The 27,264-nt window shown below is 43.1% G+C and overlaps 1 protein-coding gene across 1 annotated transcript in view; it reads right to left on the bottom strand.

Annotated features, from left to right (window-relative positions):
- Positions 1-27,264, bottom strand: part of EEFSEC (eukaryotic elongation factor, selenocysteine-tRNA specific) — a 247,788-nt gene that overhangs the window by 159,840 nt on the left and 60,684 nt on the right. The window contains exon 4 of the mRNA XM_077451722.1: positions 19,357-19,521. Within this exon, the coding sequence (XP_077307848.1) occupies positions 19,357-19,521 (165 nt within the window). The remainder of the gene's footprint in view (positions 1-19,356; positions 19,522-27,264) is intronic.

The following is a 27,264-nucleotide window of genomic DNA, read 5'->3' on the forward strand; positions in this document are numbered from 1 at the left end:
TCCCCAGGAATAGAACTTTCTTTTGGTGGTGTTAGATCACCTCCGTGGTTTTTATTTTTGGCGTTATAAACAAAAAAAAAAAAAACGTCAATTTTGAAAATAAAACTATTTTTTATTGGCTGCTATAAAACATATCAGATATAAAAAAAAAAAAAAAAAAAACGAATTTCTTCATCAATTTAGGCCAATATGTATTCTACTACCTATTTTTGTTAAAAAAAAATAAAAAAATCACAATAAGCGTATATTGATTGGTTTGTTCAAAAGTAATAGCGTCTACTGTATAAACTATGGAATATATATTGGAATTACATTTTTTTACACTAGTAATGGCAGCAATCGGCAATTTATAACGGGACTGAGATATTGAATTTATTATCTGCTATGAAACATCCAATATTAAAATCGCATTTCTTCTTCAATTTAGGTCAATATGTATTCTGCTGCATATTTTTGGTAAAAAAATAAAAATAAAAAATCACAATAAGCGTATATTGATTGGTTCAAAAGTAATAGCGTCTACTGTATAAACTATGGTATATATATATTTAAATTGAATTTTTTTAGACTAGTAATGGCAGCGATCAGCGACTTATAGCGGGACTGAGATATTAATTTATTGCCTGCTATAAAACATTACCAAATATAAAAAAAAAAAAAAAAATTGAATTTCTTCATTAATTTAGGCCAATATATATTCTGCTACATATTTTTGGTAAAAAATCCCAATAAGTGCATATTGATTGGTTTGTTCAAAAATAATAGCTTCTACTGTACAAACGACAGTATATATATTGGAATTTTTTTATACTAGTAATGGGAGATTTAAGGGTCTCTAATGTTGGTCTCTATGGGGGGCCCTGTATTATGAAGCAGGTGACACTGACCCCTGTATACAGACAGTCTTTCAAAGCCCACATAGTGTCTTTCTACAGCAAATATTTTGGAGAATTGGAATTAACTCCATATGATTAGAAATGTTATTTAATCACAAAATTCATGCATAGTGTATACTACAAAAACATTTTTTTTCCATGTGCTGCTAAAGTGTTCAGATATGGCTAGAAGAAAAAGGTGGCAACCCCCTTGTATATTGGGAGACAGCTGTCGCCCCCATAACAGGTAGTGCCATAACAAGGACTATTTATGGCAGGAGAAAGCTGCAGATTCAAAAAGACTTCTGAAATTATATTAATGCGCTGAAGCTTATAAGAGATTTTAGGCGCCTTTCACATGGGCATTGTTGGGCAGCAACACCAGGCGGTTGAGGCACATTTTTAACTCACTTCAGCCGCCTGTCAAAACCAGGCACTGTTGTGGGCCAAGAAGCAGTGCTTTGGGGAAGAGCAAAAAAAAAAAAAAAAAGTAAAAATAAATAAAGAAGAGCATGATGCTGTTGGTAGGTGATTCTGCCTGCCACCATGCCCTATGGAGATAAAGGGAGCCAGACCCCAACCATCTAATTTCAGTGCAAAATCCCTCTTCAACCAGGCATAAGGGAGGTAGAATATCTGACCTGGTATTACTAAGCTTTTAGCTGCTTCATTCTGTTAAAATCAAGTATAGTCCATTGCATGCAACAGGCAACTATGATATTCTCAATGGCAGGTCCTGTTTTCGCCCCAACACATGTGTGCGCAAAATTTCAACAAATCGGCATTCCTGTCCTCTAGTGTTAGTACTCAAGAATGACAAGTTGGTCTGTTCGTCACTACTGATCAAATACACCCAATAACATGGAGGACATTCACAAAGTTCATGTGGCGTTCAACAATTACTAACAATGTCATCATTTTCGATTCTCGCAGTCTGAAGTCTTACAACTTGTGTCTGTAAGTATTTAATTAGAGTAAATGTAAATCTCAAAGGATAAGTTCCCTTTTTGGAAAAAAAGAAAAATGAATGCACATTTTTATTGCAAGTAAAACAATGTGCATTTATTTTATTTTATTTTTTTGGAGCCTTTAAAGCAAAGGTCTTCAAACTTTCTAAACAAAGGGCCAGTTTACAGTCCTCCAGACTTTAGGGGGGCCACACTGTGGCCTTTGGAAGTAGAAATGGTCCCAACGTTAGTGGGAAAAAACGATGCCATATCTTTGGTGTCAGTGGGAGGAATTGTGACCCATCATTGGTGTGAGTGGGAGGAATTGTGTTCCATCATTAGTGTCATTCGGTCCCATTGTTGGTGTCATTTGGAGAAATTGTGCTCCATCATTGGTGTCATGGGGAGGAACTGTGCCCCATCATTGGTGTCATGGGGAGGAATGGTGTCCCATCATTGGGGGGGGGGGATTGTGCCCCATCATTGGTGTCAGTGGGCCTCATTGTGGGTTCAGTGGAAGAAATTGTGCCCCATCAGTGGTGTCATTGGGAGGAATGGTGTCCTATTGTTGGTAGGATTGTGAGGAATTGTGCTCCATCACTGGTGTCATTGTGAGAAATTGTGCCCCATCAGTGGTGTCATTGGGAGGAATGGTGCCCCATTGTTGGTACCATTGGGAGGAATTGTGCCCCACCATCGGTGTCATTGGGAGAAATTGTGTCCCATCAGTGGTGTCATTGGGAGAAATGGTGTCCCATTGTTGGTACCATTGGGAGGAATTGTGCCCCTTCATTATGCTCCAATGTTCATATCAGTTGATGAAATAGTGCCCCAAGGGCTGGACAAAGGCAAGCAAAAGGTCTCACCTGGCCCCTGGGTCGCAGTTTGGAGACCACTGCTGTAAAGCATTGCACCAGCGATCAGCAGATCGCTGATGCCATGCAGGTCTCCTGCAGATCTGCCAGTGTATCTGCTTCCCAGTAAACCCAGTATGGCCAAGCAGATACAAGAGGGGAAGCATGAATGAACTACCATGACGCTCCACAGCCCCGTGGTAGTTCATTGAAAACTACAAACCGCAAAGGCTGCCAGACCTTGTCGTTTTCAATGCACATAGCCCTATCAGTCAGTGACGCTGTGTCTGGGAGTCCCAATCGGCCACGTTAATTTTTTTTTTCTTCAAATTTGGCAGCTAGTGGGAGGGAGAAGAACCCCACTAGCTGTCACAACTGGTATCGGGGAGGTGCGTGTCCTGTTAGTTACATATTACACCCTACATGCATGTAACATGTTACGAATGGTGAACTTATCCTTTAAAGCGGTTGTAAAGTCTGAAGGTTTTCTGCTGCACACAGAAGTTAATTTTTACCTTCATGCACAGAATGCATGAAGGTAAAAAATAAAACTTCTGTGGGCAGCAGTCCCCCCAGCCCCCCCTAATACTCACCTGAGCCCAATATCGTTCCAGTGATGTGCACGAGAGCGTCGGCAACCCACGAATGCAGGAAAGAAATTAGCACCATCTATGGCCTGCCATATTTGTTCTTTAGGCATAATGTGGTGTTTATTCCTTAATTAATACTTAAAGGTGTCTACGAAGTATAATTGTACAAAAACAGCCTAAAATGCATTAAATGTGGAAATCCATTCCAAAGTCAATTTTTAACAATAGATGACCATGTGTAGTCAAAGAAAATACAAGATAAAGTTTTGAGAACAAATGGAGACTACCAAGAAAATTAGGACTAACTAGAGTCTATGTACAGAACAGGTAACATTTCTCCTTCAGTTTTACACCCCAAATCCCCGCTATCACAGTTTTGTGGTCACATATAGTGGTATAACCCTTAAGGAGCTGGACAACCTTTAGCTTCTATAATTGTACTTAGACTTGTCTCCGTGCTTGAGGTCAACTGCTGCCTGTGGGCTGCATGTGTCGCCATGAGGGCAACCCCTACATAACCCCTTCTCTCCTCTCTATACCGTCCCACTACTTTCTCCAAATTGTTTAGATTTTGCTCACATTCTTTGAACATTCAGTAAGAGTTTTTTTAACAAGTCAGTTCAACCAAAAAGGTTACACGGAGCCCCTAAGGGAGTTCAGATGTTACACACGCAGCCTCTCAGAAAGAACCAGTTAAAGATGGAACTGAACAATATAGTGATGTAAAATTCCAACACAAAGCCTACAGCTTGAAGTACTGAAGATGTTTATAGTAGCCCCTGATGTGCATTTCATGGTCCAAATTTAGTGATTACCCTTAATCCTACTGAAGGTTTGGTGGGCAAGGCATGTCTTTTTGCTGATGACACAAAGGTGTGCATTAGGGTTGATATTCTTGGAGGTGTTTAGAACATGGAACATGATTTGGCATTGCTGGAAGATTGGTCAAAGCTAGAGGGATCCCTACAGCAAGAGAAATGAGGTATTGATTCTCTTTTTTAGATCTTTAGACCAGCAGGAGGAAGGAGGTCCTGATCCTTCTGTATAGATCTATAGTTATCACTAGAGGGCTCACCAGCAGGAGGAAGGAGGTCCTAACACCTCACTATAGATCTTTAGTTATCAATTGAGGGATCCCCAGCAGGAGAAAAGAAGGTCCCAATTCCTGTATGTGTATCTTCAGTTATCACTAGAGGGACCCCCAACAGGAGGAAGGATCACCAGATGTATCCTAAGCAGGGGGAAGGAGGTCCTAACTCCTCTATATAGAGCCTTAGGTAGCAATAGAGGGATCACCAGGAGGAGGAAGGAGGTCTTGATTCCTCTATGTGGATCTTCAGTTATTACTAGAAGTATACCCAGCAGGAGGAAGGAGGTCCTAACACCTCACTATAGATCTTAAGTTATCAATAGAGGGATCCCCAGCAGGAGAAAAGAAGGTCCCAATTCCTGTATGTGTATCTTCAGTTATCACTAGAGGGACCCCCAACAGGAGGAAGGATCACCAGATGTATCCTAAGCAGGGTGAAGGAGGTCCTAACTCCTCTATATAGAGCCTTAGGTAGCAATAGACTAGAGGGATCACGAGGAGGAGGAAGGAGGTCTTGATTCCTCTATGTGGATCTTCAGTTATTACTAGAAGTATACCCAGCAGGGGGAAGGAGGTCCTAACTCCTCTATATAGAGCCTTAGGTAGCAATAGAGGGATCACCAGGAGGAGGAAGGAGGTCTTGATTCCTCTATGTGGATCTTCAGTTATTACTAGAATTATACCCAGCAGGGGGAAGGAGGTCCTAACTCCTCTATATAGAGCCTTAGGCCGCGTACACACGGGCGGATTGTCTGCCCAACTAAGTTCGTCAGACAATCCGACAGACAGTCCGTCCAACTTTTAAATGAACGGACTTGACCACACACGACGAACAGACAGTCCGCTGAAAGCTTGCGCGATGACGTGTACAGCACGTACGACGGGACTAGAAATACGACGTCCAATACACTGCAATGCAACCTTCGGCCGTGTAAATCCTTTCTGAGCATGCGCCATACTTAGTCCGTCCAACTTGCCTACTCACGAGCGGACTGTCCGCTGAAACCAAGTTTGGACGGACAAAATTACGAAAATTCCGAAAGACTTAGTCCGCCAGACTGTCCGCTGAAAAAGTCCGCTGAAGCCCACACACGAGCGGATTGTCCGCTGAAACAGGTTTCAGCGGACTAAGTTGGGCAGACAATCCGCCCGTGTGTACGCGGCCTTAGTTATCAACAGAGGGAACACCAGCAGGAGGAATGAGGTCCTGATTCCTCTATGTGAATCTTCAGTTATTACTAGAGGTATACCCAGCAGGAGGAAAGAGGTCTTGATTCCTCTATATACTATGTAGATATTTAGTTATCACTAGAGGGATCCTAAGTGGGGGGGGGGGGGGTCCTGACTCCTCTATATATAGACCTTTAGTTATCACTAGAGGCCCACCAGCATGAGGGAAATGGCCCGATTCCTCTATATGAATCTTTAGTTATCACTAGAGGGATCCTCACCAGGGGGAAGGGGTCCTAACTCCTCTATATAGATCAATATAGGGATCCCCAGCAGCAGGGAGGAGGTCCTGATTCCCCTATATAGCTTCTTTGTTGGACCTCATTTAAAATACTGTGTTCGGGTTTGGAGACCTTACTTACAAAACATACTGATAAGATAGAGCAAGATGGGCAAAAAAAATAGTGAAAGCACTGCTTAATGGATATGAGGAGAGATGACAGGAACATTGTATGCAAGTCTTAGCCTGGGTTCACACATATGCGAACACAGACCCGATCACATGCGATGTCTGTGCTTTCAGCCATGCAATTTGTATGGCTGAACTCGCATTGGATTCGCAAAAAAAGGTGCAGGGACTTTTTTGTTTTTTTTGGTGTTTAGACCCATGCGATCCGATTCCTGCCTGAATCCACAGTTCCCACCGTGATGTGTGAATCGATCTGGGGGAGTCATTAACTCTATTGACACCCGCAACGGATCGCATAGGGCAGTGTCAACTGCCTGCGGGGGAGATGCCATGTGGCAACCAGCACTGGAATCACGCTGGTTCCTGCATCGCAAGAGTGGGAATCTAGGCTCAAAGAAAAAAAAAACAGAAGGAGGAGGGGGCATGAATAAAACCTTTAAAAGGGCCCCATTACACCAGTAGGCGCACTGGTGTAATGCTTGTATTATCAATGTATTGCTTCCATTATCTTTGTATTGTTACAATGCATCGCAGAGTTTACTTTTTACGTCAATTTCTACTCCAGGTTACCCATTCTCAGTCCAGAGCTTTTCCAACCCTCACCTGCAAAAGCCCTGATTTGATGAAGAGGGATAAGTGAAGCCCCTGAAACATGTCGGATATCTTTTTTATTCTTATGATGAATAAAAATGTGACTGGACTGTCAACCATATTGTCTGGCACGTTCTTCATTCTACTTAAAATGCATTATGTTTAAGGCAAAGGACATCAGTAGGCAAACTAAAGAGTACTTTCATTGGTAAAAATAATGAGAAAAGACTGGATAAATCTACATTTTAAAAATTGAAACTTTATAAAATGTTCCTGTGAGGTAAACTTGAAATATCTGGGTTGATCTTACCCTTTCTCCTACCTCTCCTATAAGGTACAGTTCCTAACCCCCCACAGCTCCTCCCAAGAATAGTGGGCGCTCAGTATGGCTCTACCTTTTTTCAGACCCCCCTAGGTTTACGTGGGCAGCCCAGCCACCAGGTGCTAACCTGAGAACACGTCTCTCACTTTGCTACCTTGTATAAGTTTGCAAGTTATAATGGTATAATATACAGCCCTATCTTCATCTGTAGCCATGGACTATGGTTTATGACCAAATGAGAAAGTGATTTCTCCCAAGGATCACTTAACTTTGATAGATAGGTTGAGTAATGCGACAGTACAGAAGTATGTTAAAGAAGAGCTACTACGCCTTTGTATTTAAAGTTGCCAGCTGTTGTGGGGATAATAATCCCTGAAAGGATTTCATTAAAAGATGCTGGGCTGGGTGGGCCTTTAATTTCCAAAGGTTGAGTTCAAGTGCATTGTTAGGCAAAAGGGAGTCTGGCATGGACAGGTATTCAACCCTTTTGTGTCCTGGCCACTGCATTGTATTCAATGCAGTGGTCTTGTATTGAACATAAATTAATTTGAAGTTGGAATCTTTTGGGTCCTGTATTAATGTATGAGCCGGAGAGAGGAACCAATGCGTGCGGAAGGAAGAACAGATATTCAAACCCCCAGAAGTATAAAATACCTGCAACAGCCAGGAAGCTGTGATGGTGTTTGAAGACATGGACCACCAGAAAAGGTAAGTATAACAGACTTCTTTTACAGGGTCGACCTGCTTTTAGAAGTGACCCCATGATGACAGGTTCACTTTAAACAGCTGGAAACCAATTAAGGAATACATGAACAAATGCCTCTGTAAAGTAGAGTTGTTCTAAAACTTTAGCAGGATCAAGTATCACCCTTATGTTTATTGCAAGCTACAAAAAGGAGAAAAACAGAAATATTTAACGGAATGCCACTGCAATTACATCCAATCAGAGGTCAGAGTGTTTTAATCAAGCCCAATACATAGAATGTTCTACTATATTAATGACTGGTGCAAACCATCAAGTGTAAGGAAAAAAAAAAAAGTGAACTTTGAACCTGAAAATGTTAAACCCCAAACAGAAAATCTAAAGGTCTGCACCGGATAGTAAGTCAATTTATTACAAAAATGAATTAAAGGAAGAAACCACTTAAGTAAAAAACTAAAGAAAGGACGAACAGAGCAACAAGAAAACATGGGACCTCGGCCTTTGAAGTTCTCGTCTTTGAGTTTTCAGTGTTGTATAAATTAATGGATCTTAAACTGCAGAAAAGAAGAAAAAAAATGGGAGCAAAGGAGTAAATAAAATAATGATCCATGGATCTATGACAGTGCTTTAATTACCGGGGGGTCCTGTGTTCCCGCAGCTGTTTTCATCTAGCTGTTTTATGTCAGCGATGGATGGTTTTTGTCTGTTTTGAAGCTTGCGCCAGTGTCGCTGGTTTATCTGATATGGACAGCGAATTTCATAAGTGCTACGTTCAGGAAAAAAAATATATATACAGGAAATAGAGAAATAAGGTTTTAAGGGGTTCCAGGAATTTTCAGTAAGCTGGATCCAAGGTTATTATAAATGGATTAGTCTTGTATTGAACATAAATTAATTTGAAGTTGGAATCTTGTTAAAGTCTAGCTTTACAGCAATTCACCTTACTTACCAAGACCTTAACTTTCTATATTCAAGGCTAAAGCCCCGTAACACATGGGCCGGATGACATCGGGCAGTTTAAAAAAAGCCGATTGACTTTTGGCCCATGTGTATTAGGAGCCGGACCGATTTGGCTGTTTGGCCAGCTTCTGCGAGACCAGCATTCTGGAAAACCAGCAGCTGACCAGCTCCCTGAGAGTAGTGTTCTGGTGGAGGGAGATCATTGTAATAACGTTGGATCATTAGTACAGCGGCTCTGCCTGGAGCGGACAGTTTTTTTTCGTTCAACCAGGAACTCATAGTGTGTTACCAGGTTTTACTCATAACCACCACCACCACCTCTCCAGTAAATGAGCTTATCCCTTACTGACTAGTTGGCCCTTCTTCTGACCTAAAGTGGAACCTATTTAATTTTTTTTAGGACCTCTCTTCTGCCTCCTCCACTCGCCTTCTCTCCGCAGCACCATATGGTCTGGAGTGGCTCTGTAAGGTAAACCTGATTCTCAGGAAACCAGTGCAGATGCCCGTGTGGTTTGCACTACTGCTCATGCACATTGCATTGTTGCTTGTATTTCTGGATGAAAGGACAACACCAGACATTCTGTGATGACCCAGCCTGCACATGTGTACATTGCAATTGGTGTGCACACTTGGCAACCAAGGGACTATTTCAATGGATGTGTCAATGGTAGAAGTTGCTGAATGGTATTATTCAGCTTGTTACAGGTGTCCTGAAACCTGATTCGTTTTTTTTTTTGGCCGTGTATGAGCCAGCTTCTTGCTGGACTTTGCCTCTGCCTTTTTGCCTCAACATTCTTGCTCATCTGTCTACCCTGACCTTGGCCTGTATACTTGACTAGTCTCTGTCTGCTGATTGTGTACTGCCTTGCCCAGCTGTTACTGACCATGGCCTCTTCCTTGGACTTGCTCTGCTTACCAATTTGGTCCCTCATTGCCTGGCTGTCAATGGCTGCCGCCTGCTTCCCAGCACTGCTTCCATCTTCAGTTCCGGTACTAAGCTGCTTCAGCATCCTACTCTAAGGACTGCAACATCCAGCTCATCTAAGGAGGGAACATCAACAGCCCACTACTTCGGGACTCGTGTCACTCCATACCCTCATACTCTCTGGCTCCACCTTCAGGAGTGTTGAGCAGGAGGTGCAAGAGAGGCCTCCACAACGTTTCAGTCTTCAGAAGGTATGTGATAGGCACATTTTTGGAAGAGAGGGACTTAATTTCCATGTTTCTTGCGCATAGGGCAGCCTACTAAAAGAACGGGCACAGATCCTACACACGGTCACACAAACCCGTCTCATACTGGTCGAATGCATACATGTGGCAGCAAGGAGGTGGGCTGAATACTGCTCTGCCACATTACACATAGCTGTTTTGTGTAGGGAATATGCTCTATTGTGTGCCCCCAACACTGTGACCGTGCTGTCGCTGACAGCTCCCCTTCACACAGTGATGGTCAGGAGCCGGAACAATAGGCTCGGGATCACATGATCATGATGTCAGCCAAACACAGTAATCACAGTTGGGTTTTCGACGTTTACATTTCTTAAAGGGTTGGCAGTACAGGATTATGAAATCAAAAAAACACTCATGCACTGCCACGGATTAACCTAATTGTGAGAAAAATGTGTATAATAAAGTCCAGCTGCTGCAAACCATCTAGTGCAACTTCACCACCAATTTTTAGTTATACACAGGATTAAAATAGTTTATCTTCAACCCCTGGAACCAATGTTTATTGACCAGGAAAGGTTGCTGCTGGTCCGAAAACACTTTGGATGCTTTGTGGCTGGTTTAGGTTGGGAATAAAGCTATCCACTATCCTTTAAAAAAGAAAAACCCCGAAACAGTATAAAAAATGCTGCATTTTCCCTATATGCCATTGTGCACTAAAATTATATCGAATTAAACACAATTTGCTAATTAAAATAATAACAGCGACGTCTAAATGGACGCAGGAAATTCGGCCAGCTAATAATTAGGGTTTTTTCTTTTTCGCATCATTCTACATTGCGTGCTGGCACGGATGTCGAAAAGCCGCAAGACCCATCGGAAGGGCAAATAGGCCATTTTGTGCGGCTTGATCCCGAGGCCACGGTGTAACCAGATAGAGCTTCTGCTGTAATCTCCAGCCCAGAACACAAAGGAAGGAGTGAGACCGGCCTGCCTCCTCCATATCCTCTCCCATAGATGGACAATCAATCTTTCAAAATGCTCCTATCATTTGTGATTGTATCTGATTGTATCTGCCTTTCATGTCCGGAACACTCATACAATACCCCATTCTCTGCGCAGCTTTATTTTAACTTCTGGAGAGCAGCGGCCACAAGCTCTAGCTCCTTTGTCAAGGCTACGAGTTGTATAATCGCTCGCATGAGTTCATCCCTCCGACTATAATCCCCAAACTGGCAGTGGACAGAGATGTGAAGGAGGCGAAAATCATTTTTCTCTGTAATGGCTCCAATTAGTGGGTCATCGCTGCTTTTATCTCATCAAGCAGAGTTTTGTTTCCCAAGATTCTGAAACCTTATAACGTTGCTCATTACGTTAGTCTTCAAAGGCCCAAGACAATCAACGTGCCCAAAGGGGACACTAATTTTACACTCTTAACCCTTCTGATGCCACTGGGAAAAAAAAAACTAAACTGTGACCCTGCGTGGCGTAGGGTGATGATGACACATTATGACCTTTCCAATGGTGGTGTGAAAAAGCTTCATGCTGAAGGATGGGCTCAGATGGCTACATGTTTATTAAAGTGGAACTAAACTCCCGAATATGCTCACCTCCCTTGGTGGTGGGTTTTTGGCCTCTTGATTGGCCAGTGGGGGAGTGATGTAATTTCATTGATTATTTCTTGATTATTATTATGATTTACTCCTTGATTATTTCCCACCTTGACTACTGCAACTCTCTCCTGAATGCCCTACCCTTAACCAGGCTACCCCCCGTTCAGTCTTTTATGAATTCTGCTGCTAGACTAATACACATCACTAACCGATCTGTGACTGCTGCTCCTCTCTGCTAATCCCTTCACTGGCTTCCCCTACTCCACCATGTAAAATTCAAAATGCTAACCATAACATACAAGGCCATTCACAACATCACCCCATCTACATCACCAACCTCATCTGCAGATATCGCCCAAATCGTCCCCTCCGCTCCTCCCAGGACCTCCTGCTCTCTAGCTCCCTTGTTACCTCCTCCCATGCTCACCTTCAAGACTTCTCCAGAGCCTCTCCCATCCTCTGGAACTCCCTGCCCTAGTATATTCGATCAGCCCCTACCCTGTCCACCTTTAGGAGATCCCTGAAAACTCATTTATTCAGGGAAGCCAGTCCCACACCCACCTAACTGTCCCTGAGCCACCCCTATCAAATATTTTTAGCTGCGTTTTACCGTCAGATTTGCAGTGCATTTCGGCCGCTAGCAGGGTGCTTTTACACCTGCTAGCGTCCGAGAAAGGGTTAAAACAGCGCGCAATATGCCGCAATAGCGGCATTTTGCCGGCGGTATTGCAGCGCTGCCCCATTTAAATTGGGGAGGAGCGGTAAACACACGGCTCCTTCACCGATCCAAAGAAGCTGCTGGCAGGACTTTTCCTGGCGTCCTGCCAGCGCACCGCTCCAGTGTGAAAGCCCTCGGGCTTTCACACTGAAAACAATGTAGCAGCAGTTTAAGGGCGGATTGCAGGCACTATTTCTAAAGTTACAGCGCTTGCAAAACGCCCTTGTGTGAAAGGGGTCTAAATACGATGCAGCGATCACCTGGGAGTGATTAGCCCCGGAAGAAAGAAAGTCTGCATCCACGGCCAGTTGCATGCAGGTAGTCACTGCATAGTAATTACACATGAGTGGCTACAATTAGCTGCAGGAGCCCACAGCCTCCCATTACGTTAAATTTGACTGCCTACCACAGCTATTTGCCAGGCCCCCCCCCCCTCCACGGGGGTTCTCGAATCTCTATATGCTGCAGCACTGTTTACACACATTACACATAGTTAGGCACACTTTTAACCCCCTGATATCCCTAGATGTTAACCCCTTTCCCAGCCAGTGTCCTTAGTACAGTGACAGTGTATAGTATTATCAGCCCTCAAAAATTCCATTTGCCTGCTTGCATGTTTTCACGAGTGGAATTTAGCGGAGGGCGAGTGAGGAGCAGGGAAGGACCAAGCTGACAGTTTCCTGGCTGACCTCTTCTGGCAGAAGGGGTGCGGCCATCAGAGCATCTCAGAGGGGGGTTCCCTGGGCCCCAGGCTGCTCTGATGCCCTGTAAAAAAAAAAAAAAGTCAGCACCGCTTCTGGCAGAAGCGATCTGCCAGGAAACGGTCAGAAGGATCGTGCATCCGAAAAAAAACAGAGCGGGGATCTCCCGTTGAGACGCAGCTTGTATATGAGCCGGCTGATGTCAAACAAAGTCAAGCCTCCAGAGCGGCATTGGACCAGTGTGCTATTAGATTCCAGGAGGCGGGACTTAGTTTGACAACGTGGCTATTCATATACAAGCCGCATCTCTGCGGGGATCTCGCTCTGTGTCACCCGGCCGCCGGATCCTCACATTTCCTCCCTGGTGCATTGCTAAGCACGGATGACTGAGGAGGCTGCACAATACGCTGCACTGGTGAGCACTAATAGGCTGCATTAATGGGCACTGGTATGCTGCAATGGTGAGAAATAGTATGCTGCACTGATGGGCACTGATACGCTGCAATGATATGCTGCACCGATGGACTGCACTGATTGGCTGCACTTATGGGCACTGATTGGCTCCACTGATGGGTACTGATATGCTTTATGTAAATAATTGTTAAAGTTGTTAAATATTTTATGCAGTTCCAAAAATAAATATTAACAGTATAATTTCATGAGATAGTTTACAAGGGCGGGTTTGGGAGTATGGCTGGGTGGGGCAACTGGTTGCGAGTAACTCTTAAGGCCTGGCTAGTGGCTCAGGACTTGAAATTTTGAGATCTGGTATTATCATTGATCACTGTATCAATGTCACTGGTGCTGTCAGTGGCAGTTAGTTCCCCCCAGCGTCAGTCAGTGTCAGATTGCCCACTGCATTATTGCTGTCCTATTATAAGTCGCTGATCCCCGCCATTACTAGTATAAAAAAAAAAAATTCCAGTATATACACAGGTGCATCTCATAAAATTAGACTGACTTACGCTGACTTTGGACCTGATAAAACAGTGGACCAACACCAGAATATCATCCCCAAATCATCACTGACTGTGAAAACCTCACACTGGAACTCATTCCACTTGGATTCTGTGCCTCTCCACTCTTCCCCCACACTCTGGGACCTTGATTTCCAAATGAAATGCAACATTTTTCACAGTTCATGCTGATTTGGGGAGCCATGTCATCTGCTGGTGTTGGTCCACTGTATTTTATCAAGTCCAAAGTCAGTGCAGCCCTCTAACAGGACATTCTAGAGCACTTCACGCTTCCCTCTGCTGATCAGCTTTATGGAGATGCTGATTTCATTTTCCAGCAGGACTTGGCACTTGCCCACACTGCCAAAAGTACCAATACCTGGTTTAATGATCATGGTATCACTGTGATTGATTTGCCAGCAAACTCGCCTGACCTAAACCCCAAAGATGAGAGACACCAGACCCAACAATACAGACGAGCTGAAGGCCGCTATCAAAGCAACCTGGGCTTCTATAACACCTCAGCAGTGCCGCAGGCTGATGCCTCCATGCCACGCCACGTTGATGCAGTGATTCATGCAAAGGGACCCTCTGACAAAGTATTGAGTGCATACTTTACTGTACATGGATATACTTTTCACTAAGCCAACATTTCTGTATTAAAAATCCTTTTTTTTATTGTTCTTATATAATATTCAAATTTTCTGAGATACAGAATTTTGGGTTTTCACAAGCTGTAAGCCATAATCATCAAAATAAAATAAAAAAGAAATGCATGAAATATATCACTCTGTGTCTGTCGCATCTTAGATAAAATATAGGAGTTTCACTTTTTGAACTGAATTATTGAAATAAATTAACTTTTTGATGATATTCTAAATTTATGCACCTGTATACCATAGTTTGTAGACGCTACAAACTTTCTCACAAATGAAACAATACACTTATTGGGATTTTTTGTTTTTTCAAAAACATGTAACAGAAAATATTTTGGCCACAATTTATAAAGAATTTTTTTTTATTGGATATATTTTATAACAGAAAGTAAAAAATATTGGGTTTTTTTTAAAAAAAGTTTGATCTTTTTTCGTTTAGATCACAAAAAATTAAAAAAAACTCAGTGTTGATCAAATACCACCAAAAGAAAAAAAGAAAGCTTGATTTACGTGAATTTTTTCAAATGTTTTATTTAATTTGGGTACAGTGTTGCATGACTGCGCAGTTACAAGTTAAAATAGCGCAGTGCTCAATAGCAAAAAAATGGCCTGTTCATAGAGGGGGGGGGGGTAAAATCTTCCAGAGCTCTAGAGGATAATCAGGAGATAATATATGGTCACCCTGTAATAAAAGGTGCCCGAACTTTCTTAGCACTTCAGGTAATATTTTAATGAAGAATGTGATAAAGTCGTTTGCGCTACTAGGAGTAGACCAGAAGGATCAATGTGTGAGTAAAAAATAAGATGTGTTCACAAGTGCTGCAAAATCTAAGTGTTCACAGTAACACCAAACAAGTGAAAGAGTATATAAATAATTTTGCGCAAAAGTGAAATAAATCAAATCCAAACGGTTATGTGTAAAGGGAAAAATATAGCAACTAAATATTAAGCACAGAGGGGCATATGTGCAAAGATAAATTAGGGAGATATATATATATATACATACATACATACATATATACATATATATATATATATATATATATATATATATACACACACACACACATACATACATATATATATATATATATATATATATATATATATATATATATATATATATATATACACACACACACATATATATATATATATATACACACACACACACACATATACATACACACATATATATGTATATATACACACACACACACACACACACACATATACATATATATACCGTATATACTCGAGTATAGGCCGACCCGAATATAAGCCGAGGCCCCCAATTTACCCCCAAAAAACTGGAAAACTTATTGACTCGTGTATAAGCCGAGGGTGAGACATGGCTGTCCATCCCTGTGTGTCCGTCCATCCCTGTGTGTGTGTCCGTCCATCCATCCCTGTGTGTGTGTCCATCCATCCATCCATCCATCCATCCCTGTGTGTGTGTCCGTCCATCCATCCCTGTGTGTGTATCCATCCATCCATCCATCCCTGTGTGTGTGTGTGTGTGTGTGTGTGTGTGTATTCATCCATCCATCCATCCCTGTGTGTGTGTGTGTGTGTGTATCCATCCATCCATCCATCCCTGTGTGTGTGTGTGTGTGTGTATCCATCCATCCATCCGTGTGTGTGTGTGTGTGTGTGTGTGTGTGTGTGTGTGTGTGTGTGTGTGTGTGTGTGTGTGTGTGTGTGTGTGTGTGTGTGTGTGTGTGTCCGTGCAGCCTTGTGTGTGTGTCCAGCCTACCTGTGTCCCAAGCCTCCGTCGCGAGCCGCCGTCGTCCCGTGCCTCCTCTGTCCCGTGCCTCCTCTGTCCCGTGCCTCCTCTGTCCCGTGCCTCCTCTGTCCCGTGCCTCCTCCGTCCCGTGCCTCCTCCATCCCGTGCCTCCTCCGTCCCGTGTCGTGCCGATGGATCGCCGCTCTTCTCGGCGGCCATTCTACAATTCAAAAGCCGCGCCTCCGTCCTCCGCCTGTGATAGGCGGAACACTCAATTTCCCAGCAGCCTGTGTTCCGCCTATCACGGACATCCTCTCATACTCGTCCGTAGTATGAGAATGAACGGATGTCCGTGATAGGCGGAACACTGACTGCTGGGAAATTCAGTGTTCCGCCTATCACAGGCGGAGGCGGAGAAGGAGGCGCGGCTTTTGAATTTTAATGTCCGCCGTCTGTCTGCTCGATACGCTGATCGAGCAGTCAGACAGCGGTGACTCGAGTATAAGCCGAGGGGGCACTTTCAGCCTCAAAAAAGAGGCTGAAAATCTCGCCTTATACTCGAGTATATATGGTATGTCAAAAATATCCAAAGTGTCTCCGTGCCTAATGTGAAAGGAAAAAAATATCTATTTTACTCCTGCGATTGGCTCACTAAGCACACATTCGTTTTTTCACGTTTATTAATTAATTTATTTAAATGGGTATTTATTTATTATTTATAATTTAATTTTTTAAATTTTTCACGTGTATTTATTTAAACGGGTATTTATTTATTATTATATATTATTTATTATTTTTTAGACTATTACTTTTTATTTTATTTTTTATTTTTTCCTTTCACATTAGGCACGGAGACACTTTGGATATTTTTGATTGATATCACTCATTTTTATTCTCACACATAGAGGATATATATATATCCCTAATTTATCTTTGCACATATGCCCCTCTGTGCTTAATATTTTAATGAAAGCTGCAGAATTAAAAATACTGAAGTGGCTTTTAAAGTGATTTTTGATGTTGCGTCGTTCTAGGAAATCTTAAAGTGTTTTTTTTTTTTTTTTTTTTTAACTTTGTTGAATTGAATGATGTTCAAGTCGTTCACATGCAAAAAAGAGCAAACTGGCCGGTTGGGAAAGCTGTGCAATGTGAGGTATTGTCCAATGCTGCACGAAGGGAATCGCCAGAGGAAGTGGTAGCGCCGGGACGGAGGGCCCATTAAGGATAAATGCGCTATAAGTGTCCTTACCATTTAAACGCAGACTAGGTGGGAGTCAGGAGGAGAGATTGCACGCTGACCTCTCCATACTCGGGTTCAGACGGTCAGAGATGTCACAAACTATTAGCGACTGTTGAGGGAAAGGTAACCACTTTCCATGGCGGACACATTGGTTTGTTTTCCTTTCCCAAATAGTTTCTTTTTATAAAAGCTGCGTCCCAATGCCCAGTGGGCACCTCCTGTCACTCACTGTCCAGGGTGTTTGGTAAACACAGGGGGGGCCGTGACGTTACATGACCTGGGTCGGGGAGTCTGGCCTTCGTACGCTTCTGTATCTCAAGCCATAAAAGGACAAAATCATTTATTGCTTTTCAATGTTTTATGAAAAGGGCAGAAACAATGCTACAAAAACATAAAAAGTTCTGTTTTTTTTTTTTATTCATTAACCATACCGGGCCTATTCTGGCACTCCTCTCCTACATGTAAAAATCATAATTTTATTTTTTGCTAGAAAATTACTCACAACCCCCAAACATTATATATGTTTTTTTTTAGCAGAGACCCTAGGGAATAAAATGGCGGTCGTTGCGACTTTATCTCACACGGTATTTGCGCAACAATTTTTTAAAAACTTTTTTTGTTGGCAAAAAAAAAAAAACAGTTTCATGAATTTAAAAAAAATAACAAAACAGTAAAAAGTTAGCCCAATCTTTTTGTATAATGCGATAGATGATGTTACGCTTTAACCACTTCAATACAGGGCATTTTCACTCCATTCCTGCCCAGGCCAATTTTCAGGGCTGTCGCACTTTGAATGACAATTGCGCGGTCATGCAACACTGTACCCAAATTACATTTTTAATCGTTTTTTTTCCCCCCACAAATAGAGCTTTCTTTTGGTGGTATTTGATCATCTCTGCGGTTTTTATTTTTTGCGCTATAAACAAAAGAAGAGCGACAAGTTTGAAAGAAAATACAATATTTTTTACTTTTTGCTATAATAAATATCCCATTTTTATTTTTTTTAAACACATTTTTTTCTCAGTTTAGGCCGATATGTATTCTTCTACATATTTTTGGTAAAAAAATAAAAAAAAACGCAATAAAACCTATATTGAGTGGTTTGCGCAAAAGCTATAGTGTCTACAATATTGGAGGTAGTTTTATGGCATTTTTATTATTTTTTTTTTTTTTTTTTTTACTAGTAATGGCAGCGATCTGCGATTTTTACCGTGACTGTGACATTGTGGCGGACACATCGGACACTTTTGACACCATTTTGGGACCATTCACATTTATACAGCGATCAGTGCTATAAAAATGCATTGATTACTGTGCAAATGTCACTGGCAGGGAAGGGGTTAACACCAGGGGGCGATCAAGGGGTTAACTGTGTTACCTAGGGAGTGATTGTAACTGTAGGGGGAGGGGACTCACAAGGGAAGGAGACTGATCGGTGTTCCTCTGTACACGGAACACATAATCGGTCTCCTCTCACCTGACAGGATGTGGATTTGTGTGCTTACACGCACAGATCCACATCCTTGCTCTGTTATCGGGCAATCGCGGGTGCCCGGTGGACATCACGGGCGCCGGGCACACGCATCGGCTCCCGGGTGACGCGCGGTGCGTGTGCCCCCCCAGATGGCCGGGGAAGCCCAGGACGTCATATGACGCCCGCCCAGGATGGGAGATCCCTTTTGCGGACATCATACGACTATGGGTGGTACTGTAGTGGTTAAAATTGCACACACTTGTGGAATGGCTCCAAACGTTGTTACTTAAAAATCTCCATAGGTGCGCTTTAACATTTTTACAGGTTACCTGTTTAAAGTTACATAGAAAACAAAAAATAAAAAATCTGGAGGCAAGTTATTAAAATTGCAGTTATGAATATCTTACAAAAACATTGTGCCAATACGTAACATGGGTAGTATCAAACACATGGCAGCGAATACATCCTCCCTGCGGGTGTATCTACTTGTACAATGCCGCCCACTAGTGGCCGAGGAAATTTTTTTTTTTTTACCTTTAAGGCTGGGATTTCCACATTGTCATTTAGACTGACGGAGCCGGAGAGGACGGTGCCTGTCATCACAGTGCCCTGACCCTTGATGGAGAAACAGTGGTCAACTGCCATAAGGAAAGGCCCCGAGGGATCTCTGCGGGGAAGATAGGCCTGAGACTTCAAGAGCTGCAGAACAAGAAGGCAGAAAACACACAAGAGTTCATTCAGAGTGCAAGAGAGCAAGGCCAAATGAGAGACGTCGCCAGGAGCTCCGCAATATCATCTTACAAGAAGGGCCAAAAAAGATTTTTTTTTTTTTGCCAATTATATAAACCCAAATTTTATTCACAATAGAAAACGTATCAAATGTTTAAACTGAGAACATGTAACATTTTAAGAAAATACAAAAAAAAGAAGTAATTTTGAAATTGATGACAGCAACAAGTCTCAAAAAAGTTGAAAAAAAAAAAGAAAAAGGTTTCTAGTTCATAGAATAAGATACAAACTTAAAGTGGAACTACACTTCACCTGAGCACCACAAACCAAAAATGCCATTTGATTAATTTTTATTATTTAAAGCAAACTCCCCCCATCCATCCATGTGTCCATGCTTCATTTTGTTGAGACATTTCCCCCCCTCCCCCAGCATTTCTGGCCGTGGTCATCTTGACTAAGGGCAGATGAATCATGTAGCATTTACTTCCTGGAACCCACCTGCGCTTAGCTCAGGCATGCAAGCAGGAGAGGGTGTGCTTAGCTGAGAAAGCCCCTCCTCCCCTACCGAAGACTCCTGGGATGTATGACATCATTTGCCAGCTGCTTCCTGTCTATATGCATGTGCTACAGCAGAGGCTGCAAGTCGCTGGTCAGCGCAGGCTTCCTGATGGGGACAATGGCGAAAAATTCTGTCTCATCTACATCAGTATAAGGCCCACTAAAAGCACTTGTGACAACACAGAATATTCTCACAAAATCATACCATGTCTTGAAGAAAAAAAAAAAACATAAGTGTGGCAACACAGGGAAGCAATTGGGAGACAGGGACAGAGCGTTGTCACCCTATAACAGGAAGTGCCTGAACAAGGACCTCCATGGTATCATGCCATCGTTGTAATAAAAGCTGCAGATGTAAAAATAACAAAAACTGCTTTTGAAATTACATTAACTTGTTAAAGCTTTTGGGATGATCCTGTATAATACAGAGATGGCAACCATTTGGTTCCCTGAGGCCATTTTTTTTTTTTTTTTTTCAGAATACTTTGCAATGGTTGAGCACACAGAGGGGGGCTATATGTGGCTCATGTCAGATCCAGGCTTGATACACAAGAACAGTTGTGACTTTCTTTGTAGAGTGCAGAGCACCAGCCGGGGTGTAATTGGAAAGGTCGGCGACCTTTGCCTGCTCCCTGACTCTCCTGGGGATCAATATAAAAAAAGACCACCAGGCTTGTTTAATTTAATGCAAAGCTGCAAATAGTAACAACTATTACCACCTTGGGGTGATTTGATAAGATAATGGGGTTTGTACAGCAGAAACACATAAGATAGAAAGATAGAAATAAAGATCAATGGATAAGATATCGATAGATAGATAGATAGATAGATAGATAGATAGATATAAAGATCAATGGATAAGATAGCAATAAAGATCAATGGAGAAGACAGACATAGAGATAAATAGATAGACAGACAGAAATAAAGATCAATGGATAAGACAGAAATAGAGAGATAGATAGATAGATAGATAGATAGATCAATGGATAAGATATAGATAGTGTAGACATGTCACTGGAGAAGTGGTTGAGGGGGTGTACATCTCACCTAGGTTGCTACACAGTGTGAGATGGTAAATCCAGGATGGATCAGTTTCTCAGCAGCGATATGCTGCTGAGTTGTTATTTAATTTTGCCGGGCCTGGGTTTATATGGAATGGCAGGTAGGTTTGGTAGAGGGACCTGTCATTCCACATCCCCCGATCCAGTTCTGGGTTTGGGATCAGGTGAGCTTGGATCCTAATTAGCCTGGGAAGCTAAAGGCACTGCAGGGTCTGCAGGTGATTGCTTCTCAGCCAGGGAATGAACAATCTGTGTGTTGAAGGAAGCTGCAAGCACAGCCACTGCTGGAGCTAAAACTCACCCTGCGATATCCAGGCGAAAGACGCTGTGTTTGTAAGTGTCAGATAGGTGAGCAGAACCTGTTAGTAAGCGCCCAGCCGGGCTAGGACTTTTATTTTTGTTGTACTTAGAAAGCACGGTGTTGCTGTATATTTTGTTTGCTGGACTGTTTGTACCACGAATAAACGCCAAGATCTGCTTTATCAAATTCCAAGTCTGCTGTGAACTGTGTCCAAACACACCCTACCCCGGGAAGATCCCTTACAATTGGTGGAGGTAGCGGGCAACGCGGTTGCTAGGGGCAACGGTGTGGACAGACTTGGCTACAGCTGCTGATGTCCTGGGTGAAAGCTGCAACTACACTCCAAAAACAGTCCAGCAACATGGAGGAGATGCTGAAGCAGTTTATGCAAGTGAGTTTGCAACAACAGCAGGCTCAGACAGAGGCCAATAGACGACATGAACAGTCCATGGCTGAACAACAGCAGATGATGGCTGCACAACAGCAGGCTCAGACAGAGGCCAATAGACGACATGAACAGTCCATGGCTGCACAACAGCAGATGATGGCTGCACAACAGCGGATGCATAAGGAAGAGTTGCAAGCTTTGCGCCAAAGCCAACAACAACTTATCGAGCACCTGATAGTAAATCGAGAGGCGCCTGTGGTTGCTAATCCACCCACAATGGAGGGAGCCGCTCCAGAGATTTTTTCTGGGAGAAGGACTGTGCAGAAAGCGCTGCAAAAGATGACTGCTGAGGACGATGTTGAGGCCTATCTAACAGTATTTGAGCGCGTGGCTGAGCGAGAGAAGTTACCAGCCGCTGAGTGGGCAGAGGTAATTGCGCCCTATTTAACAGGTGAACCTCAAAAGGCCTACTATGACCTCAGTGAGCAAGAGGTTAAGGACTATACTCGGCTAAAAGAGGAGATGCTTGCCCGACTAGGAGTTACTACTGCAGTCCGTGCCCGGAGGGTACGCAACTGGAGCTACAGTCTGGACAAATCAGCGAGGTCCCAGATGTATGACCTAATCCATTTGGCAAGAAAGTGGTTGGAGCCAGACACTTCTACTCCTGCACAAATCCTAGAGAAGGTCGTGATGGATCGCTACCTCCGAGCCCTTCCTACTGACTTGCAACGCTGGGTGGGACAAGGTGATCCTAAGAATGCAAACGAACTTGTCAACCTTGTGGAGAGGTTCCAGGCGACTGAGGACTACCTCCGTGATGTTCCTGCAGCATCTTCACCTCCCCGGAGCGCCAGATCTGTGCCGTCAGCTGGTAAGAGACTTCCATCTATTGGGGGAGTGTGGAGGGGTGCTGATGGGGGGAAAAGGGCTCAAGTGGTGTCTCAGGGACAAAAGACTGGTGATGGTCCCGGGTGGCTAAGGGGCTCTGAAAAGGACTCCTTGCCAAAGAGACCAGGCCCTATCCAGTGTTGGAGATGCCATGAGGCGGGACACGTGTCGGCCCATTGCCCTCTTACCTCTGAACCCATGGAATGTGACGCTAGCAGGCGTCAGTCGCTATTTGCGGAACCATCTTGTGCTGCAGTTCCTGGACTAGAGACTGAACCGCAAATCTGCAACATCACAATCAATGACTTTCCTGTTAAAGCGTTAATGGACTCAGGAAGCCTTGTAACCTTGCTGCATGCTAGCCTGGTGACTGGGGACTTAGAGTCTAAAAAGCATATGAGTGTTGTGTGCATACATGGTGATACAAAAGTGTACCCTATAGTGCTGGCTAAAGTCGGGACTGAACAAGGCACCGTACAATATGAAGTGGGTGTGGTTAAAAACCTCATGCATAATGTAATATTGGGGCGCGATTTTCCATTATTCTGGGCTCTTTGGGAAAAAAGAAAAATCCCCAAAAGGAGTGAGGATACCTCTAAGGGGGTTGCCTTGTCCACTGTGAATGATAAAAATGTGCAGGATGAAAATGATTGTTTTCCTTTGCAGGTCCTGGCTGGGGAGGAGGAGGCTCCTCCCACTGAGCAAAATATACTAGACTTAGAGGTGTCTAGCGATAGTTTTGGGACTGCACAATTACAGGACCCCACTCTCAAAAATGCGAGAGAGCAGGTTGCTGTTATGAACGGGGTACCTCAGGAACCAGATGCTGAAAAAAGATTTCCACATTTTTCGGTGACTAATGATCTTTTCTATAGAGTCAATAAGGTTAAAGATGAGATTGTGGAACAGCTTCTGGTACCTAAGCCGTACCGGCGTCAGGTGCTTGACATGGCACATAACCATGTTCTTGGGGGACACTTGGGGACTGACAAAACGCGAGAGAGGGTTCTCCAGAGGTTTTTTTGGCCGGCCATATATGATGACATTAAAAAATACTGTGAGTCGTGCCCCACATGTCAGGTTAGTGCCCCAGTGTCACATTTTCGCAGTCCTTTGGTTTCGCTCCCTATTATAGAGGTGCCTTTTGAGCGTATTGCCATGGATTTAGTGGGTCCCATTGTAAAGTCAGCTAGAGGACACCAGTATATTTTGGTAGTCCTGGATTATGCGACCCGCTATCCTGAGGCTGTACCCTTAAGAAACACTGCATCTAAAACAATTGCACGTGAGTTGTTTTATATGTTCTCTAGGACTGGGATCCCCAAAGAAATCCTAACTGACCAAGGTACGCCATTTATGTCGAAAGTAATGAAGGAATTATGCAGACTATTTAAAATCTCACACATCCGTACCTCTGTGTACCACCCCCAGACGGACGGATTGGTGGAGAGATTTAATAAAACTTTGAAACATATGTTGAAGAAAGTGGTGGCAAAAGATGGTCGTGACTGGGATCATTTATTACCCTACCTCATGTTTGCTATTAGGGAGGTGCCCCAAGCGTCCACAGGGTTCTCACCATTCGAGTTGGTCTATGGTCATCACCCTAGGGGTCTACTAGACATTGCAAAAGAGACATGGGAGAATGAGTCCACCCCATACAAGAGTGTTATTGAGCATGTAGCACAAATGCAGGACCGTATAGCCACTGTAATGCCCCTGGTAAGGGAACACCTCCAGAGAGCTCAAGAGGCCCAAAGTAGAATTTACAACCGGTCCGCAAGAATCAGGACATTCAACCCAGGCGATAGGGTCCTTATACTAGTCCCCACTGTTGAGAGTAAATTCTTAGCGAAGTGGCAAGGTCCTTATGAAATTGTTGAAAAGATCAGTGAGGTGAACTACAAGGTGCACCAACCAGGTAGAAGGAAGCCTTTCCAAGTTTATCACATAAACTTGATCAAGCCCTGGAAAGACAGGGAATCCTTGGGGGCGACAAATACTGTTAATAATTTGTCACAACCAATCCCTCCAGTCAAGGTAGGTGATACTCTATCAGTGTCACAGAAACAGGAGGCTCAGGAATTTTTACAGAAAAACAAAAACAAGTTCTCTGACCTCCCAGGGCGTACACACCTCATCCATCATCACATTGAAACTGAGCCTAGAAGCAGAGTAAACCTTAAGCCCTATAGGATACCCGAGGCACGTAGGGAAGCCGTATCTGCCGAGGTAAAACGTATGCTTGCTCTGGGGGTAATTGAGGCAATACAGAATTGGCCTAGACCCCTGACAAGGAAACAGGTTAGAGCTTTCCTGGGTATTACGGGTTATTACCGTAGATTTGTGCCGAACTTTGCCTCAGTTGCTGCTCCGCTAACTGACTTGACAAAGGGCGGAAAGACAGCAATGGTCACGTGGACCCCAGAGGCCGAGGAGGCTTTCCAAAGCCTTAAGTCTGCCTTGTGCCAACCACCTGTGTTAGTCACCCCCGATTTCAGGCGAGAATTTCTGGTCCAGACAGATGCCTCTAGCACAGGCTTAGGTGCAGTACTCTCACAAGTAGTGAATGGTGAGGAGCATCCGGTGACGTACTTGAGTAGAAAACTAACCCCGGCCGAGAAAAATTATGCCATTGTGGAGCGAGAATGTTTGGCAGTAAAGTGGGCCCTAGAATCTTTAAAGTATTACTTGCTAGGCAGGAAATTCAAGTTGGTGACAGACCATGCCCCCCTAAAATGGATGAAGTTAAACAAGGAGAGAAATGCAAGAGTGACTAGATGGTTTCTCTCCCTACAAAACTTTAATTTCACTGTGGAACACAGGCCAGGGAAATTACAGGCAAATGCTGACGCATTGTCAAGGGTAAGTTGTCTGTGGGGACAAAAGGCTCAGCCCTCCGGTCTGAAAAAGAGGGGGGGGATATGTAGACATGTCACTGGAGAAGTGATCGAGGGGGTGTACATCTCACCTAGGTTGCTACACAGTGTGAGATGGTAAATCCAGGATGGTTCAGTTTCTCAGCAGCGATATGCTGCTGAGTTGTTATTTAATTTTGCCGGGCCTGGGTTTATATGGAATGGCAGGTAGGTTTGGTAGAGGGACCTGTCATTCCACATCCCCCGATCCAGTTCTGGGTTTGGGATCAGGTGAGCTTGGATCCTAATTAGCCTGGGAAGCTAAAGGCTCTGTAGGGTCTGCAGGTGATTGCTTCTCAGCCAGGGAATGAACAATCTGTGTGTTGAAGGAAGCTGCAAGCACAGCCACTGCTGGAGCTAAAACTCACCCTGCGATATCCAGGCGAAAGACGCTGTGTTTGTAAGTGTCAGATAGGTGAGCAGAACCTGTTAGTAAGCGCCCAGCCGGGCTAGGACTTTTATTTTTGTTGTACTTAGAAAGCACGGTGTTGCTGTATATTTTGTTTGCTGGACTGTTTGTACCACGAATAAACGCCAAGATCTGCTTTATCAAATTCCAAGTCTGCTGTGAACTGTGTCCAAACACACCCTACCCCGGGAAGATCCCTTACAATAGATAGACAGATAGATCAATAGATAAGATAGAAATAAAGATCAATGGATAAGACAGAAATAGAGATAGATAGATAGATAGAAAAATCAATGGATAAGATATAGATAGATAGATAGATAGATAGATAGATAGATAGATAGATAAGATAGAAATAAAGATCAATGGAGAAGACAGAAATAGAGATAGATATAGATAGATAAAAATAGAGATCGAGAGATAGATAAAAATAGAGATTAATCGATAGAAACACAGATTGATAGATAAGATAGAAATCAAGATAGATAGGTAGGACAAAGACATGCTGGTAGGTAATTGGCACCTGTCTAAATTGTCCCTAGTATGTGTATGAATGTGAGTTAGGGACCTTAGATTGTAAGCTCCTTGAGGGCAGGGACTGATGTGAATGTACAATGTACAGTATATGTACAGACCCCACAGCCATCGGCCGTAGGGTCCTCTACATCTCTATAGTCGGGAAACTAAATTTTGTTTTGTTAAAGATTGGGGCAGACTTGCTCAGATCCAATATTTCTGAAATTATCATTTATTCTCTCAGTTTATAGTGCTGGCAGTTTTGTTATTTGTTTTGGTATTTTATTTGATTTTATTTCTTTATTACTTTTATGCTTGATCTGCCCCCCCCCCACCCCTTTCTTTCTTCCTCCCGCCTCCTCTTCTCTCCCCCCTCCCCCTCGCCTACCCCTGCCCATCCTTGTCCTCATATCCAGGTTTTACAAATTTTTATATTATATATATATATATATATATATATATATATATATATATATATATATAAAATTTGTGGATGGATATACCAATACGCTTTGATTAACAATTTCAATTTTTGATATTTTTTTGTAATTTTTGACCTTGCACCAATTTGGGCTTTTCTTTTTCTGCTAGCTACATCAAAATAAAGACTACTATATAAAGCACAGGAGTACGGAAAAGCTATACTATCTGCGGTCAGTGAACCAGTAGAT

The sequence above is a fragment of the Lithobates pipiens genome, unplaced genomic scaffold, assembly GCF_037356315.1.
Source record: "Lithobates pipiens isolate NorthernLeopardFrog02 unplaced genomic scaffold, aLitPip1_a1.2 Scaffold_23, whole genome shotgun sequence".
Lineage (NCBI taxonomy): Eukaryota > Metazoa > Chordata > Amphibia > Anura > Ranidae > Lithobates > Lithobates pipiens.